This window comes from Salvelinus fontinalis, unplaced genomic scaffold (assembly GCF_029448725.1).
Source record: "Salvelinus fontinalis isolate EN_2023a unplaced genomic scaffold, ASM2944872v1 scaffold_0622, whole genome shotgun sequence".
Classification (NCBI taxonomy): Eukaryota; Metazoa; Chordata; class Actinopteri; order Salmoniformes; family Salmonidae; genus Salvelinus; species Salvelinus fontinalis.
In genome coordinates this window covers 23506-40721 of record NW_026600831.1, presented here as the reverse complement: position 1 = coordinate 40721, position 17216 = coordinate 23506, and the positions used below count along the sequence as shown (strand labels likewise).

The window sequence follows — 17216 nt, the reverse complement described above, 5'->3', positions numbered from 1 at the left end:
TTAATATTTAATTTGGCATCTCTGTACTGATGGGGTTAACACCTGACTTTATTCAGTATTTAATTTGGCATCTCTGGACTGATAGAGTTAACACCTGACTTTATTTAATATTTAATTTGGCATCTCTGGACTGATGGGGTTAACACCTGACTTTATTTAATATTTAATTTGGCATCTCTGTACTGATGGGGTTAACACCTGACTTTATTCAGTATTTAATTTGGCATCTCTGGACTGATAGAGTTAACACCTGACTTTATTTAATATTTAGTTTGGCATCTCTGGACTGCTGGGGTTAACACCTGACTTTATTTAATATTTAATTTGGCATCTCTGGACTGATAGAGTTAACACCTGACTTTATTCAGTATTTAATTTGGCATCTCTGGACTGATGGGGTTAACAACTGACTTTATTTAATATATAATTTGGCATCTCTGTACTGATGGGGTTAACACCTGACTTTATTTAATATATAGTTTGGCATCTCTGGACTGATGGGGTTAACACCTGACTTTATTTAATATTTAATTTGGCATCTCTGTACTGATGGGGTTAACACCTGACTTTATTTAATATATAGTTTGGCATCTCTGGACTGATGGGGTTAACACCTGACTTTATTCAGTATTTAATTTGGCATCTCTGTACTGATGGGGTTAACACCTGACTTTATTCAGTATTTAATTTGGCATCTCTGGACTGATGGGGTTAACACCTGACTTTATTTAATATATAGTTTGGCATCTCTGTACTGATGGGGTTAACACCTGACTTTATTTAATATATAATTTGGCATCTCTGTACTGATGGGGTTAACACCTGACTTTATTCAGTATTTAATTTGGCATCTGTCAGTGTCGGCACAGAATGTTGTTATTCTGCTTGTCTCTGCAGGGAAATCTTGGTTCCGCATCCTAACCCACTTTCTCTAAAAGGCACCCTACTCCCTTTATAGTGCACTACTTATAGTGCACTTCCATATGGATCCTGGTCAAAAGTAGTGCACTATATATAGAATAGAGTGCCATTTTGGACTCAGTACTATTTTTAACATTTCTTTTCTCCCCTGGCGGTCACTGAACCCCCCCCCCCCCCCCCTCTCCCTCTTCAGATGAAAGCTCAAAAAACAGACAAAGAAAATGGCACTGTGTCTGGGAAAATATGGCTTTCATGTTTTCTCTCTCACATCATATCAGGCAGGAACAAGCTTTCACTTCAGAATGAGATGGGGTGTGATTCTAGACAGATGTAATGGGTCTATTGTGGATTACTCATATACTGTAGTGCATTGACAGTGTCAGGCCTGTTGTATTGTACATATGGGATCTGAATACATTGGCAACACCATGAGCTTATTTATATAGAGCCCACAGTGTTATGTATATAGAGCCCACAGTGTTATTTATGTAGAGCCCACAGTGTTATGTATATGGAGCCCACAGTGTTATTTATATAGAGCCCACAGTGTTATTTATATAGAGCCCACAGTGTTATTTATGTAGAGCCCACAGTGTTATTTATATAGAGCCCGCAGCGTTGTTTATATAGAGCCCACAGTGTTATTTATATAGAGCCCACAGTGTTATTTATGTAGAGCCCACAGTGTTATGTATATAGAGCCCACAGTGTTATGTATATAGAGCCCACAGTGTTATGTATATAGAGCCCACAGTGTTATGTATATAGAGCCCACAGTGTTATTTATATAGAGCCCACAGTGTTATTTATGTAGAGCCCACAGTGTTATTTATGTAGAGCCCACAGTGTTATGTATATAGAGCCCACAGTGTTATGTATATAGAGCCCACAGTGTTATTTATATAGAGCCCACAGTGTTATGTATATAGAGCCCACAGTGTTATGTATGTAGAGCCCACAGTGTTATGTATATAGAGCCCATGGTGTTATGTATATAGAGCCCGCAGTGTTATTTATATAGAGCCCGCAGTGTTATGTATATAGAGCCCACAGTGTTATTTATATAGAGCCCATGGTGTTATTTATATAGAGCCCACAGTGTTATTTATATAGAGCCCACGGTGTTATTTATATAGAGCCCACGGTGTTAGTAATAATAATAATAGTAATAATAATAATAATAATAATAATAATACTGATAATAATAATCATTTGGTGGGTGCTGATATTTGTCCTGTTTCACACGTGTGTATTATACGCATGTGTGAATTGCGTATAAGACACCCTTGGAGAGTAGGGTCACGGCCAGGGTCAGCCATCATCAACGGTGACCCTGGAGCAATTATATAGAGAATAGGGCACTATATAGAGAATAGGGTGCCATTTGGGACATAACCTTGCATAAAGTGTTATGTGAATGGGAAGTGTTTCAGTTGATAAAGTTCTGTCCTTGTTTAGTATGGATCGTTGTCTGATGTGGTCGGCTCAGAGAGATTCTAATTTCCTATTTCATGTCTGATTAGAATGGAAGTTACGATGGTGTTCATTAGGGAACCCCGTAGCAAAACGTTTTTCATCGGAAAACAACAAACGATAAATGTCTTATTGGACAAGTTTAGGTGCTACTACCCGTTTAAACTTTGTTGCGGACTGTTTTCTTCCGTTTCGTGCCTCATAAACGTGACCCGGGTCATGATGTTCCCCCAGACCCCTGTGATAGTCTATATTGAGAAATCTGTTTTTCCACCAAGTTCTTAATGGCTTTTTAAACTGGAAACAGGTCAGAGGAAGTGTTTGACAAGGTGCCAAGGCAAGCAGATGTGTATCTGTGATCTATCCATCACCCCTCTCTCTAAATTAATCATCCATCACAACTCCCTATGACTGTATCATCCATCACCCCTCTCTCTAAATTAATCATCCATCACAACTCCCTATAACTGTATCATCCATCACCCCTCTCTCTTAATGAATCATCCATCACTCCTCTCTCTTAATGAATCATCCATCACCCCTCTCTCTAAATTAATCATCCATCACAACTCCCTATAACTGTATCATCCATCACCCCTCTCTCTAAATGAATCATCCATCACTCCTCTCTCTTAATGAATCATCCATCACCCCTCTCTCTGAATGAATCATCCATCACCCCTCTCTCTAACGGTGTCATCCATCACTCCTCTCTCTGAATGAATCATCCATCACTCCTCTCTCTTAATGAATCATCCATCACAACTCCCTATAACTGTATCATCCATCACCCCTCTCTCTAAATGAATCATCCATCACCCCTCTCTCTGAATGAATCATCCATCACCCCTCTCTCTAACGGTGTCATCCATCACCCCTCTCTCTTAATGAATCATCCATCACTCCTCTCTCTTAATGAATCATCCATCACCCCTCTCTCTAACTGTATCATCCATCACCCCTCTCTCTGAATTAATCATCCATCACCCCTCTCTCTAACGGTGTCATCCATCACTCCTCTCTATAACTGTATCATCCATCACTCCTCTCTATAACTGTATCATCCATCACCCCTCTCTATAACTGTATCATCCATCACCCCTCTATAACTATATCATCCATCACCCCCCTCTATAACTGTATCATCCATCACCCCTCTCTATAACTGTATCATCCATCACCTCTCTATAACTGTATCATCCATCACCTCTCTAACTATATCATCCATCACCTCTCTAACTATATCATCCATCACTCCTCTTTATAACTGTATCATCCATCAGCCCTCTCTATAACTGTATCATCCATCACCCCTCTATAACTGTATCATCCATCACCCCTCTATAACTGTATCATCCATCACTCCTCTCTATAACTGTATCATCCATCACCCCTCTCTATAACTGTATCATCCATCACCCCTCTCTCTAACTGTATCATCCATCACCCCTCTCTATAACTGTATCATCCATCACTCCTCTCTATAACTGTATCATCCATCACCCCTCTCTATAACTGTATCATCCATCAGCCCTCTCTATAACTGTATCATCCATCACTCCTCTCTCTAACTGTATCATCCATCACTCCTCTCTCTATAACTGTATCATCCATCACCCCTCTCTATAACTGTATCATCCATCACCCCTCTCTATAACTGTATCATCCATCACCCCTCTCTCTAACTGTATCATCCATCACCCCTCTCTATAACTGTATCATCCATCACTCCTCTCTATAACTGTATCATCCATCACCCCTCTCTATAACTGTATCATCCATCAGCCCTCTCTATAACTGTATCATCCATCACTCCTCTCTCTAACTGTATCATCCATCACTCCTCTCTCTATAACTGTATCATCCATCACCCCTCTCTATAACTGTATCATCCATCACCTCTCTATAACTGTATCATCCATCACCCCTCTCTATAACTGTATCATCCATCACCCCTCTCTATAACTGTATCATCCATCACTCCTCTCTATAACTGTATCATCCATCACCCCTCTCTATAACTGTATCATCCATCACTCCTCTCTCTATAACTGTATCATCCATCACTCCTCTCTCTAATGTATCATCCATCACCCCTCTCTATAACTGTATCATCCATCACCCCTCTCTATAACTGTATCATCCATCACCCCTCTCTATAACTGTATCATCCATCACTCCTCTCTCTATAACTGTATCATCCATCACTCCTCTCTCTAATGTATCATCCATCACCCCTCTCTATAACTGTATCATCCATCACCCCTCTCTATAACTGTATCATCCATCACCCCTCTCTATAACTGTATCATCCATCACCCCTCTCTATAACGTTATCATTAACCACAAGATGTCCTTTGAACTCGTCTTAGCTGGCCTGTGCTTTATCGCTAAACAGGTAGTTGATGGGACTGACCATGTAGCAAAACATATTGAGCTGCAGAGAGACAATGTACTCACCGCTCAGTCAGCTTTGATTGAATTAAAAAGCCAATCTAAGGCCGCTTGCCTCTAAAGCTTTATTAATCAAAGCTGAGCCACCCCTCGCCTTTCTCTAATCAGCTCTCCTTGTATGGGTCCTGGTCAACAATAGTGTTCTATAATGGTAATGGGATGCCATTAGGGACACAGCCTCAGTCTACATACTCTCAACCTATTACAGCACAGTTGTGGCCTCTCCCTGAGGTCAGAGCCAATGGAATGCACCGGTTGCTAATTGTTCTCTTGATGGGCGGGGATGGGGGGGGGGTGATTGGTGCTTAGCGGGAGACACGCCCAACCCGCCCACCCAGTGCTGTGTGTTGTCTCTGGATGATCCCCCCTCATCCCTGGTACTCCTGTAATCTCTGCTAATCCAGGCTGCTCCCGGTGTGTGTGGATTGTGGTCGGCGCCACTGGTGTGTGTGCGTGCATGTGTTAATTTGTCACTGGGTGTTATGTTACCCCACCCCTTCTGGTGACCTGAGCAGACTCTTCCTCATCCATTCAGTCACCCTGCTTTTGTCAGTGTGGTGTTGTGATCTGTTGTCAGTATGGTGTTGTCAGTAGGGTGTTGTGATCTGTTGTGAGTATGGTGTTGTGATCTGTTGTCAGTATGGTGTTGTGATCTGTTGTCAGTATGGTGTTGTGATCTGTTGTCAGTGTGGTGTTGTGATCTGTTGTCAGTATGGTGTTGTCAGTAGGGTGTTGTGATCTGTTGTGAGTATGGTGTTGTCAGTGTGATGTTGTGATCTGTTGTCAGTATGGTGTTGTGATCTGTTGTCAGTAGGGTGTTGTGATCTGTTGTCAGTGTGGTGTTGTGATCTGTTGTCAGTATGGTGTTGTCAGTAGGGTGTTGTGATCTGTTGTGAGTATGGTGTTGTCAGTGTGATGTTGTGATCTGTTGTCAGTATGATGTTGTGATCTGTTGTCAGTATGGTGTTGTGATCTGTTGTCAGTATGGTGTTGTGATCTGTTGTCAGTGTGGTGTTGTGATCTGTTGTGAGTATGGTGTTGTGATCTGTTGTCAGTATGGTGTTGTCAGTAGGGTGTTGTGATCTGTTGTGAGTATGGTGTTGTGATCTGTTGTCAGTATGGTGTTGTGATTTGTTGTCAGTATGGTGTTGTGATCTGTTGTCAGTATGGTGTTGTCAGTAGGGTGTTGTGATCTGTTGTCAGTGTGGTGTTGTGATCTGTTGTCAGTATGGTGTTGTGATCTGTTGTCAGTATGGTGTTGTGATCTGTTGTCAGTGTGGTGTTGTGAGTATGGTGTTGTGATCTGTTGTCAGTGTGATGTTGTGATCTGTTGTCAGTATGGTGTTGTGATCTGTTGTCAGTATGGTGTTGTCAGTAGGGTGTTGTGATCTGTTGTCAGTGTGGTGTTGTGATCTGTTGTCAGTATGGTGTTGTGATCTGTTGTCAGTATGGTGTTGTGATCTGTTGTCAGTGTGGTGTTGTGAGTATGGTGTTGTGATCTGTTGTCAGTGTGATGTTGTGATCTGTTGTCAGTATGGTGTTGTGATCTGTTGTCAGTGTGGTGTTGTGATCTGTTGTCAGTGTGGTGTTGTGATCTGTTGTCAGTGTGGTGTTGTGATCTGTTGTCAGTGTGGTGTTGTGATCTGTTGTCAGTGTGGTGTTGTGAGTATGGTGTTGTGATCTGTTGTCAGTATGGTGTTGTGGTCTGTTGTCAGTGTGGTGTTGTGAGTATGGTGTTGTGATCTGTTGTCAGTATGGTGTTGTGATCTGTTGTCAGTATGGTGTTGTGATCTGTTGTCAGTGTGGTGTTGTGATCTGTTGTCAGTATGGTGTTGTGGTCTGTTGTCCGTATGGTGTTGTGGTCTGTTGTCAGTATGATGTTGTGGTCTGTTGTCAGTATGGTGTTGTGATCTGTTGTCAGTGTGGTGTTGTGATCTGTTGTGAGTGTGATGTTGTGGTCTGTTGTCAGTATGGTGTTGTCAGTGTGGTGTTGTGATCTGTTGTGAGTGTGATGTTGTGGTCTGTTGTCAGTATGGTGTTGTGGTCTGTTGTCAGTATGGTGTTGTGATCTGTTGTCAGCGTGGTGTTGTAGTCTGTTGTCAGTATGGTGCTGTGGTCTGTTGTCAGTATGGTGTTGTCAGTAGGGTGTTGTGGTCTGTTGTCCGTATGGTGTTGTCAGTAGGGTGTTGTGATCTGTTGTCAGTATGGTGTTGTGATCTGTTGTCAGTAGGGTGTTGTGATCTGTTGTCAGTGTGGTGTTGTGATCTGTTGTCAGTATGGTGTTGTCAGTAGGGTGTTGTGATCTGTTGTGAGTATGGTGTTGTCAGTGTGATGTTGTGATCTGTTGTCAGTATGATGTTGTGATCTGTTGTCAGTATGGTGTTGTGATCTGTTGTCAGTATGGTGTTGTGATCTGTTGTCAGTGTGGTGTTGTGATCTGTTGTGAGTATGGTGTTGTGATCTGTTGTCAGTATGGTGTTGTCAGTAGGGTGTTGTGATCTGTTGTGAGTATGGTGTTGTGATCTGTTGTCAGTATGGTGTTGTGATCTGTTGTCAGTATGGTGTTGTGATCTGTTGTCAGTATGGTGTTGTCAGTAGGGTGTTGTGATCTGTTGTCAGTGTGGTGTTGTGATCTGTTGTCAGTATGGTGTTGTGATCTGTTGTCAGTATGGTGTTGTGATCTGTTGTCAGTGTGGTGTTGTGAGTATGGTGTTGTGATCTGTTGTCAGTGTGGTGTTGTGATCTGTTGTCAGTGTGGTGTTGTGATCTGTTGTCAGTGTGGTGTTGTGATCTGTTGTCAGTGTGGTGTTGTGATCTGTTGTCAGTGTGGTGTTGTGATCTGTTGTCAGTGTGGTGTTGTGAGTATGGTGTTGTGATCTGTTGTCAGTATGGTGTTGTGGTCTGTTGTCAGTGTGGTGTTGTGAGTATGGTGTTGTGATCTGTTGTCAGTATGGTGTTGTGATCTGTTGTCAGTATGGTGTTGTGATCTGTTGTCAGTGTGGTGTTGTGATCTGTTGTCAGTATGGTGTTGTGGTCTGTTGTCCGTATGGTGTTGTGGTCTGTTGTCAGTATGATGTTGTGGTCTGTTGTCAGTATGGTGTTGTGATCTGTTGTCAGTGTGGTGTTGTGATCTGTTGTGAGTGTGATGTTGTGGTCTGTTGTCAGCGTGGTGTTGTTGTCTGTATGGTGCTGTGGTCTGTTGTCAGTATGGTGTTGTCAGTAGGGTGTTGTGGTCTGTTGTCCGTATGGTGTTGTCAGTAGGGTGTTGTGGTCTGTTGTCAGTATGATGTTGTGGTCTGTTGTCAGTATGGTGCTGTCAGTATGGTGTTGTCAGTATGGTGTGTTCAGTATGGTGTTGTGGTCTGTTGTCAGTAGGGTGTTGTCAGTATGGTGTTGTGGTCTGTTGTCAGTATGGTGCTGTCAGTATGGTGTTGTCAGTATGGTGTGTTCAGTATGGTGTTGTGGTCTGTTGTCAGTAGGGTGTTGTCAGTAGGGTGTTGTCAGTATGGTGTGTTCAGTATGGTGTTGTGGTCTGTTGTCAGTAGGGTGCTGTCAGTATGGTGTTGTGGTCTGTCAGTTGTTATGGTGTTGTCAGTATGGTGTGTTCAGTATGGTGTTGTGGTCTGTTGTCAGTAGGGTGTTGTCAGTAGGGTGTTGTCAGTATGGTGTTGTGGTCTGTTGTCAGTATGGTGCTGTCAGTAGGGTGTTGTCAGTAGGGTGTTGTCAGTATGGTGTTGTGGTCTGTTGTCAGTATGGTGCTGTCAGTAGGGTGTTGTCAGTATGGTGTTGTGGTCTGTTGTCAGTATGGTGCTGTCAGTAGGGTGTTGTCAGTATGGTGTTGTGGTCTGTTGTCAGTATGGTGCTGTCAGTAGGGTGTTGTCAGTATGGTGTGTTCAGTAGGGTGTTGTGTTTATTTATTTTTTACTAACGTCTGTTCTCTTTTTTTGTCTTTTGTCTTCTTCTTTTTCATCATCCTCTGTTTCTGCTGCTGTGTCCTTCACCACCACCACTGCGGCACACAAACTGACCAACATCACTCTGGTCACCTTGACTACTTGACTACCTGGATGGACTCCCTACTTCCCTCCCTCTTTCTGCCCTCTCTCTCTCTCACCCATCTCTCTCTCCCCATCTCGCTCTCGCTCCCCATCTCTCTCTCTCACCCATCTCTCTCTCGCTCTCTCATCCATCTCTCTCTCTCTCCCCCATCTCTGTCTGCCTGTCCGCACCCTTCCCCATACCAGCTCCATGCAGAGATCAGAGAGCACCCCACCACATCAGGTAAGCCACTGACCTTTGGAAGGGACAGGAAGGGGTGAGGAGGCGGGAGAGGAGGGGTGAGGCAGTGGTGAGAGTGCTCACAGGGGGCGACAGGCTCACGTCCTCCAACTCAACACCTCAATAGGACAGGGATGCATTTGAAGGTCGTATTACAGTAGCCAGTAGTTTGTGTTTATCTTAAATGGATGTCATGAATTCCAAGTTATAGGAAAGGATTTCTCTGGGTAGGCCGAAGTTTGGAGTGGGTGAAAGCTGTCTGTAACTCTGATATTGTTCATCACATGTATGGCTGAACAGTGCTGATCTAGTTTCACACTAGCTTTACGGTTCTACAGTGCCCTGTTTTGGTGAGCCACAATATTTCCAATAGTCACTGACTCACTGAAATGTCACTTGCAGTTGTTGAGTTCACTATCTAGGCCTACGGCTGGCTGTGTCCCGTATGGCGTTGACTTTCTTAGTGAAGGTTGTTGACTTTCTCAGTGAAGGCGTTGACTTTCTCAGTGAAGGCGTTGACTTTCTCAGTGAAGGCGTTGACGTTCTTAGTGAAGGTTGTTGACTTTCTCGGTGAAGGCGTTGACTTTCTCGGTGAAGGCGTTGACTTTCTCGGTGAAGGCGTTGACTTTCTCGGTGAAGGCGTTGACTTTCTCGGTGAAGGCGTTGACTTTCTCGGTGAAGGCGTTGACTTTCTCGGGTGAAGGCGTTGACTTTCTCGGGTGAAGGCGTTGACTTTCTCGGGTGAAGGCGTTGACTTTCTCGGGTGAAGGCGTTGACTTTCTCGGGTGAAAACGTTGACTTTCTCGGGTGAAAACGTTGACTTTCTCGGGTGAAGGCGTTGACTTTCTCGGGTGAAGGCGTTGACTTTCTCGGGTGAAGGCGTTGACTTTCTCGGGTGAAGGCGTTGACTTTCTCGGGTGAAGGCGTTGACTTTCTCGGGTGAAGGCGTTGACTTTCTCGGGTGAAGGCGTTGACTTTCTCGGGTGAAGGCGTTGACTTTCTCGGGTGAAGGCGTTGACTTTCTCGGGTGAAGGCGTTGACTTTCTCGGGTGAAGGCGTTGACTTTCTCGGGTGAAGGCGTTGACTTTCTCGGGTGAAGGCGTTGACTTTCTCGGGTGAAGGTGCCGGCCTTCTCGGTGAAGGTGCCGGCCTTCTCGGTGAAGGTGCCGGCCTTCTCGTGAAGGTGCCGGCCTTCTCGGTGAAGGCGTCGGCCTTCTCGGTGAAGGCGTCGGCCTTCTCGGTGAAGGCGTCGGCCTTCTCGGTGAAGGCGTCGGCCTTCTCGGTGAAGGCGTCGGCCTTCTCTGTGATGTCGGAGACTTTCTCAGTGAAGGCTGTGACCTTCTCTGTGAACGTGTCAACCTTCTCTGTGAAGGCACAGACCTTCTCGGTGAAGGTGTTGACCTTCTCAACGGAGGCGTAGACCTTCTCTGTGAAGGTTCTGCCCTTCTCAATAACGGTGTTGGCCTTCTCAGTGAAGACGTCAACCTTCTCTGTATGTGGCGACCTTCCCAGTAAAGACGTTGACCTCCTAGGTGAAGGTGTTGACCTTCACGATGAAGGCGTAGACCTTCCCGATGAAGTCGCAGACTTTCCCGGTGAAGGTGTGGACCTTCTCGGTGAAACCGTTGCCCTTCTCGGTGAAGACGTGGACCTTCTCGGTGAAGACGCGGAACCTTCTCTGGGAAGGCGTTGATCTTCCCGGTGAAAATGTAGACCTTCTCGGCAAAGACGTTGACCTTCTCGGTGAAGGCGCCGACCTTCCCGGTGAAGGCGCAAACCTTCTCGACGAAGGTGCCGATCTTCCCGGTGGAGACTGTGAGTTTCCTGGTGAAGGTGTTGACCTTCCCGGGGAGGGTGTTGACCTTTGCGGTGAAGGCTTTTACCTTCTCGGTGAAGGTGTTGACCTTCTCGGTGATGGCGTTGGCCTTCTCGGTGAAGCCGTTGGCTTTCTCGGTGAAGCCGTTGGCTTTCTCGGTGAAGGCGTTGACCTTCTTGGTGAAGCTGTTAACCTTCCCAATGAAGACGTCGACCTTCTCAGTGAATGCGCTGACCGTCCCGGTGAAGGCACCGACCTTCTCGGTGAAGGCGCCAACCTTCTCGACGAAGGTGTAGACCTTCTCAACCGAGGTTGTGACCTTCTCAATGAAGGTGGTGGCCTTCCCAGTGAGGTGGTGACCTTCCCAGTGAATGAGTTGACCTTCTTTGCGAAGGTGCTGACCTTCTCGGTGAAGGTGTTGACCTTCTCGGTGAGGATGTTGCCCTTCTCAGTGAAGATTTTGCCCTTCCCGGTGAAGATGTTGACCTTCTCCGCGATGGCGTTGACTTTCTCAGTGATGGCGTTGAGTTTCCTAAGGGTGGCATTGCGACTGGTATACAAAGATGAGCAATTTACAGAGGAGTAGAGAGTGAGGTGATGTGTCCTATAAAGAGCATCGGTGGCAAATCTGATGGGCGAATTGTAAAGAACATCTAGCTGCTCGAGAGCACCCTTACCTGCCGACTGGTGCACTGTAACAGTAGACTGCTGCACTAAATTAACTGGAAACCTTATTGACTGCTTCACTGTAACAGTAGACTGCTTCACTGTAACAGTAGGCTGCTTCACTAACTCACTGGAAATCTTATTGACTGGTGGACTGTAACAGTAGACTGCTTCACTGTAACAGTAGACTGCTGCATTAAGAATCACTGGAAACCTTATTGACTGCTGCACCAAGATTCACTGGAAACCTTATTGACTTGTGGACTGTAACAGTAGACTGCTTCACTGTAACAGTAGACTGCTGCACTGTAACAGTAGACTGCTGCACTGTAACAGTAGACTGCTGCACTAAGATTCACTGGAAACCTTATTGACTGGTGGACTGTTACAGTAGACTGCTTCACTAACATTCACTGGAAACCTTATTGACTGGTGGACTGTAACAGTAGACTGCTTCACTAACATTCACTGGAAACCTTATTGACTGGTGCACTGTAACAGTAGACTGCTTCACTAACATTCACTGGAAACCTTATTGACTGGTGCACTGTAACAGTAGACTGCTTCACTAACATTCACTGGAAACCTTATTGACTGGTGCACTGTAACAGTAGACTGCTGCACTAAGACTAACTGGAAACCTTAGAGTGAATGTTCCCTTTAATTAAGAGCGCTACTAGATGGTTTCTCTGTGGATTTTCCCTTTAAGAGCGCTACTAGATGGTTTCTCTGTGCATTTTCCCTTTAAGAGCGCTACTAAATAGTTTCTTAGTGGATTTTCCCTTTAAGGGTGGTACTAGGCACAATGTGTTCTCTACCTAGGATGTTATTAATTAAATATGTTGTATGTGCTTCACATACACTAAACCAAATCTAGTTAACCCTTAGCCATAGAGATAAGAAGTGTTCGTACTATACTGAGATATTCTCTGTATTATTATATTATAATGCTGCAGGGTGACGTTTCCACTAGGTACAGATCTAGGATCACCTTAACCGTTAGTGGGGAAATGCAACTCTAGGGGCAACTTCACCCGACTCCTCGTTAGATGGAATCTTTGCAGCCGTGCCACTAGAGGGCACCGTGTAGTCATCATCTGTCATCACCAGTGAGGGAGGAGAACCTCTGCTGCTCAGCCTGTTGGTCAGCAGATAGAAATGAATATCTCTCTAACTTTTCTCACTCTCTCTCTCTATTTCCCTTTCCCCCCCTCTCTCTCTTTCCCTTTTCTCCCTCTCTCTCTCTCTCCCTTTTCTCCCTCTCACTCTCTTTCCCTTTTCTCCCTCTCTCTCTCTTTCCCTTTTCTCCCCCTCTCTCTCTCTCTCTCTTTCCCTTTTCTCCCTCTCTCTCTTTCTCGCTTTTCCAGCTGCCTTAATTCCCAATGATGACCCCGTCCTATTGACCCCAGGGAGGATGAGCCAGCGAAGCCAGGGGAAGGAGCGAGAGAAGAGGGAGGAAAAGGAGCGAGAGAAGGAGAAGGAGCGACAGAAGAGGGAGGAGAAGGAGCGAGAGAAGAGGGAGGAGAAGGAGCGAGAGAAGAGGGAGGAGAAGGAGCGAGAGAAGAGGGAGGAGAAGGAGCGAGAGAAGAGGGAGGAGAAGGAGCGAGAGAAGAGGGAGGAGAAGGAGCGAGAGAAGAGGGAGGAGAAGGAGCGAGAGGAGAAGAAGGAGAAGGATGGGAGCCTCCACACCCCCAGCAGAGATCACCTCGCCAGCCCCTCTTCCCTCAGCCCAGGGCTCAGCTACACCCATGGTAAGACCACCTTCTTCTTCCAGGCACACGTTGCCCTCTAAGCACAGACCCAGGGTCAGGTGTCTCTCAACCTCTGTACTAACCTCAATATTCCTGAACCACAGTGTCCTCTGGAGGTTGATGGGCTCTGCTAGGCACCATGCAACCTTCAGGGTTGAAGCATATACCACGGGAAGCCCAGAGGTTACCAATGCTCTAAGCAAAAGGATCTGATGTTTTTATTTGAGACTTGTATATGACAAGGCATGGTTGTGTTTTAAGGTGGCTTGGGAAGGTTTTTACCCTCCAAATGTCAAAAATGGTTCATCCTACACTACTTTCCTTCTGGGATGTTCCATTATCTACCACCAGGGGGAGCAGAAGCTAAAAGGAAAAACAACATGTTTTCTCTACTCATTCTAGAGCACCTTTCAAATCAAATGTGTCTGCATTCTATCAGAACAAGCAACACTTCTCTCAAAAGAGACCTGAGTGGTGCGGTCGGGGGGACTTCTACAACTGGCTAACCAGTCGTTGCACAAAAGGAAATCATTCTGGGATAGAACCATAATAATAAAAAACCCTGCTTTGAGTATATGAAGGTAGATGGTTGCAGTGATATTGATAGTACCTAGACCTCTATACAGCTCTGGGATGTAGGCTGGTAAATGACAGAAATTACTTTTATTAGCCAATGCATCCAGTGTTATTTTCCTAGTGTCAGTTTCTCAGTTGTGGTTGTTGCTGGTTTGCTCTTCTGAGTATAAGAATGTAGGCCGAGCGCTTCACAGGTAATGCCATCCCAAAGGGCAGAGCATCCAATAAGGATGAAAGGCTGGGAGGCAACTATGCCGGGGATCTGTATCCTTCATTCAGTTTGAACAGACAGGCGGTGAACACGTGTGACGGCCGTCGTGACATTTACCAGTCTGTTGTTGGTCCAACGTCACCATACCCTCCGTTTATCATGACACCACATTGGATGCATCCCAAATGGCACACTATTGTCTATTTAGTGCCATAGTAGTGCACTAAATTTTTTATTTTTTATTTTTTTATTTCACCTTTATTTAACCAGGTAGGCTAGTTGAGAACAAGTTCTCATTTGCAACTGCGACCTGGCCAAGATAAAGCATAGCAGTGTGAACAGACAACAACACAGAGTTACACATGGAGTAAACAATAAACAAGTCAATAACATGGTAGGAAAAAAAAGAGAATCTATATACAATGTGTGCAAAAGGCATGAGGTAGGCAATAAATCGAGTAATTACAATTTAGCAGATTAACACTGGAGTGATAAATCATCAGATGATCATGTGCAGGAAGAGATACTGGTGTGCAAAAGAGCAGAAAAGTAAATAAATAAAAGCAGTATGGGGGGTGAGGTAGGTAAGTTGGGTGGGTAGTTTACAGATGGACTATGTACAGCTGCAGCGATCGGTTAGCTGCTCGGATAGCAGATTTTTAAAGTTGTTGAGGGAGATAAAAGTCTCCAACTTCAGAGATTTTTGCAATTCGTTCCAGTCGCAGGCAGCAGAGAACTGGAAGGAAAGGCGTCCAAATGAGGTTTTGGCTTTAGGGATGATCAGTGAGATACACCTGCTGGAGCGCGTGCTACGGGTGGGTGTAGCCATCGTGACCAGTGAACTGAGATAAGGCGGCACTTTACCTAGCAGCCATTAACTCTCTCATATTGCGTTCTCCGGATATCGTTTATTCAGAGGCATCAGACTATCAGTAGAGCTAGTCATGGTGGTCTTCTTAAGGTCTCACAATTTGGAATATTTCCTGCTGTTCAATGGCCATTTCAACTGTTGATTCTTGAAGAATATAACTTAGAAATGCCTTTTGACCTTCGTACAGCCGTCTCATCATATCAGAACCATGCATTAAAGGTACCATTGCTCCATTGTTTATGTGTTTCATTTTGTTGTCTTTGGAAACAAGCGATGTAGTGTACAGCTTCAAAGTAAGTTTCAACTATTATGTTGTGCTCATGGACTGTCTGTCCCTGGTGGGGCTGCCGTCAGGCTGAAACATAAACTCCTGATTGGGGCTTTAAAGGCCAAAAAGTACCTCCCCTCTTTAGATTCTGCCAAGTGTTCCTACTTGCTTGAAAGAGGGGATGTGAATTCCTATCCTAGTTCCACAACAAACGTTCTCTGTGAGAAGAATATGGTTCAGATAGGATCAACTCTGAAACCATCGCAACTTTTAAGCCCTGGTCCAGGTTTCCATGGTAACCCCCACTGCCTCAAGTAGCCTCTTTATATTGTGAGAGAAATGATGCTGTATTGGTCTCAAACAGTGTTGTATTGTGAGGGAAATGATGCTGTATTGGTCTCAAACAGTGTTGTATTGTGAGGAAATGATGCTGTATTGGTCTCAAACAGTGTTGTATTGTGAGGGAAATGATGCTGTATTGGTCTCAAACAGTGTTGTATTGTGGGGGAAATGATGCTGTATTGGTCTCAAACAGTGTTGTATTGATCAGGATTGGAAATGATGCTGTATTGGTCTCAAACAGTGTTGTATTGTGAGGGAAATGATGCTGTATTGGTCTCAAACAGTGTTGTATTGTGAGGGAAATGATGCTGTATTAGTCTCAAACAGTGTTGTGTGGATCAGGACTGGAAATGATGCTGTATTGGTCTCAAACAGTGTTGTATTGTGAGGGAAATGATGCTGTATTGGTCTAAAACAGTATTGTATTGTGGGGGAAATGAAGCTGTATTGGTCTCAAACAGTGTTGTATTGTGAGGGAAATGATGCTGTATTGGTCTCAAACAGTGTTGTATTGTGAGGGAAATTATGCTGTATTGGTCTCAAACAGTGTTGTATTGTGGGGGAAATGATGCTGTATTGGTCTCAAACAGTGTTGTATTGTGAGGGAAATGATGCTGTATTGGTCTCAAACAGTGTTGTGTGGATCAGGATTGGAAATGATGCTGTATTGGTCTCAAACAGTGTTGTATTGTGAGGGAAATGATGCTGTATTGGTCTCAAACAGTGTTGTATTGTGAGGGAAATGATGCTGTATTGGTCTCAAACAGTGTTGTATTGATCAGGACTGGAAATGATGCTGTATTAGTCTCAAACAGTGTTGTATTGTGAGGGAAATGATGCTGTATTGGTCTCAAACAGTGTTGTATTGTGAGGGAAATGATGCTGTATTGGTCTCAAACAGTGTTGTATTGTGGGGGAAATGATGCTGTATTGGTCTCAAACAGTGTTGTATTGATCAGGACTGGAAATGATGCTGTATTGGTCTCAAACAGTGTTGTATTGTGAGGGAAATGATGCTGTATTGGTCTCAAACAGTGTTGTATTGATCAGGACTGGAAATGATGCTGTATTAGTCTCAAACAGTGTTGTATTGTGAGGGAAATGATGCTGTATTGGTCTCAAACAGTGTTGTATTGTGAGGGAAATGATGCTGTATTGGTCTCAAACAGTGTTGTATTGTGGGGGAAATGATGCTGTATTGGTCTCCAACAGTGTTGTATTGTGAGGGAAATGATGCTGTATTGGTCTCCAACAGTGTTGTATTGTGAGGGAAATGATGCTGTATTGGTCTCAAACAGTGTTGTATTGTGGGGGAAATGATGCTGTATTGGTCTCCAACAGTGTTGTATTGTGAGGGAAATGATGCTGTATTGGTCTCCAACAGTGTTGTATTGTGAGGGAAATGATGCTGTATTGGTCTCAAACAGTGTTGTATTGTGAGGGAAATGATGCTGTATTGGTCTCAAACAGTGTTGTATTGTGAGGGATTGGAAATGATGCTGTATTGGTCTCAAACAGTGTTGTATTGTGAGGGATTGGAAATGATGCTGTATTAGTCTCAAACAGTGTTGTATTGTGAGGGATTGGAA

At 44.5% G+C, this 17216-nt stretch overlaps 1 protein-coding gene across 2 annotated transcripts in view; it reads left to right on the top strand.

Moving 5' to 3' along the window:
• Positions 1–16440, top strand: part of LOC129846757 (putative uncharacterized protein DDB_G0271982) — a 90228-nt gene extending 73788 nt beyond the window's left edge. The window contains exons 3-4 of one of the 2 annotated variants that reach the window (XM_055914620.1): positions 9093–9129; positions 12976–16440. In XM_055914620.1, coding sequence (XP_055770595.1) covers positions 9093–9129; positions 12976–13400 — 462 coding nt within the window. In that variant the 3' untranslated portion in view covers positions 13401–16440. The remainder of the gene's footprint in view (positions 1–9092; positions 9130–12975) is intronic. The other variant, XM_055914619.1, reaches the window with a different exon arrangement.
• The last annotated feature ends 776 nt before the right edge of the window (positions 16441–17216 follow it).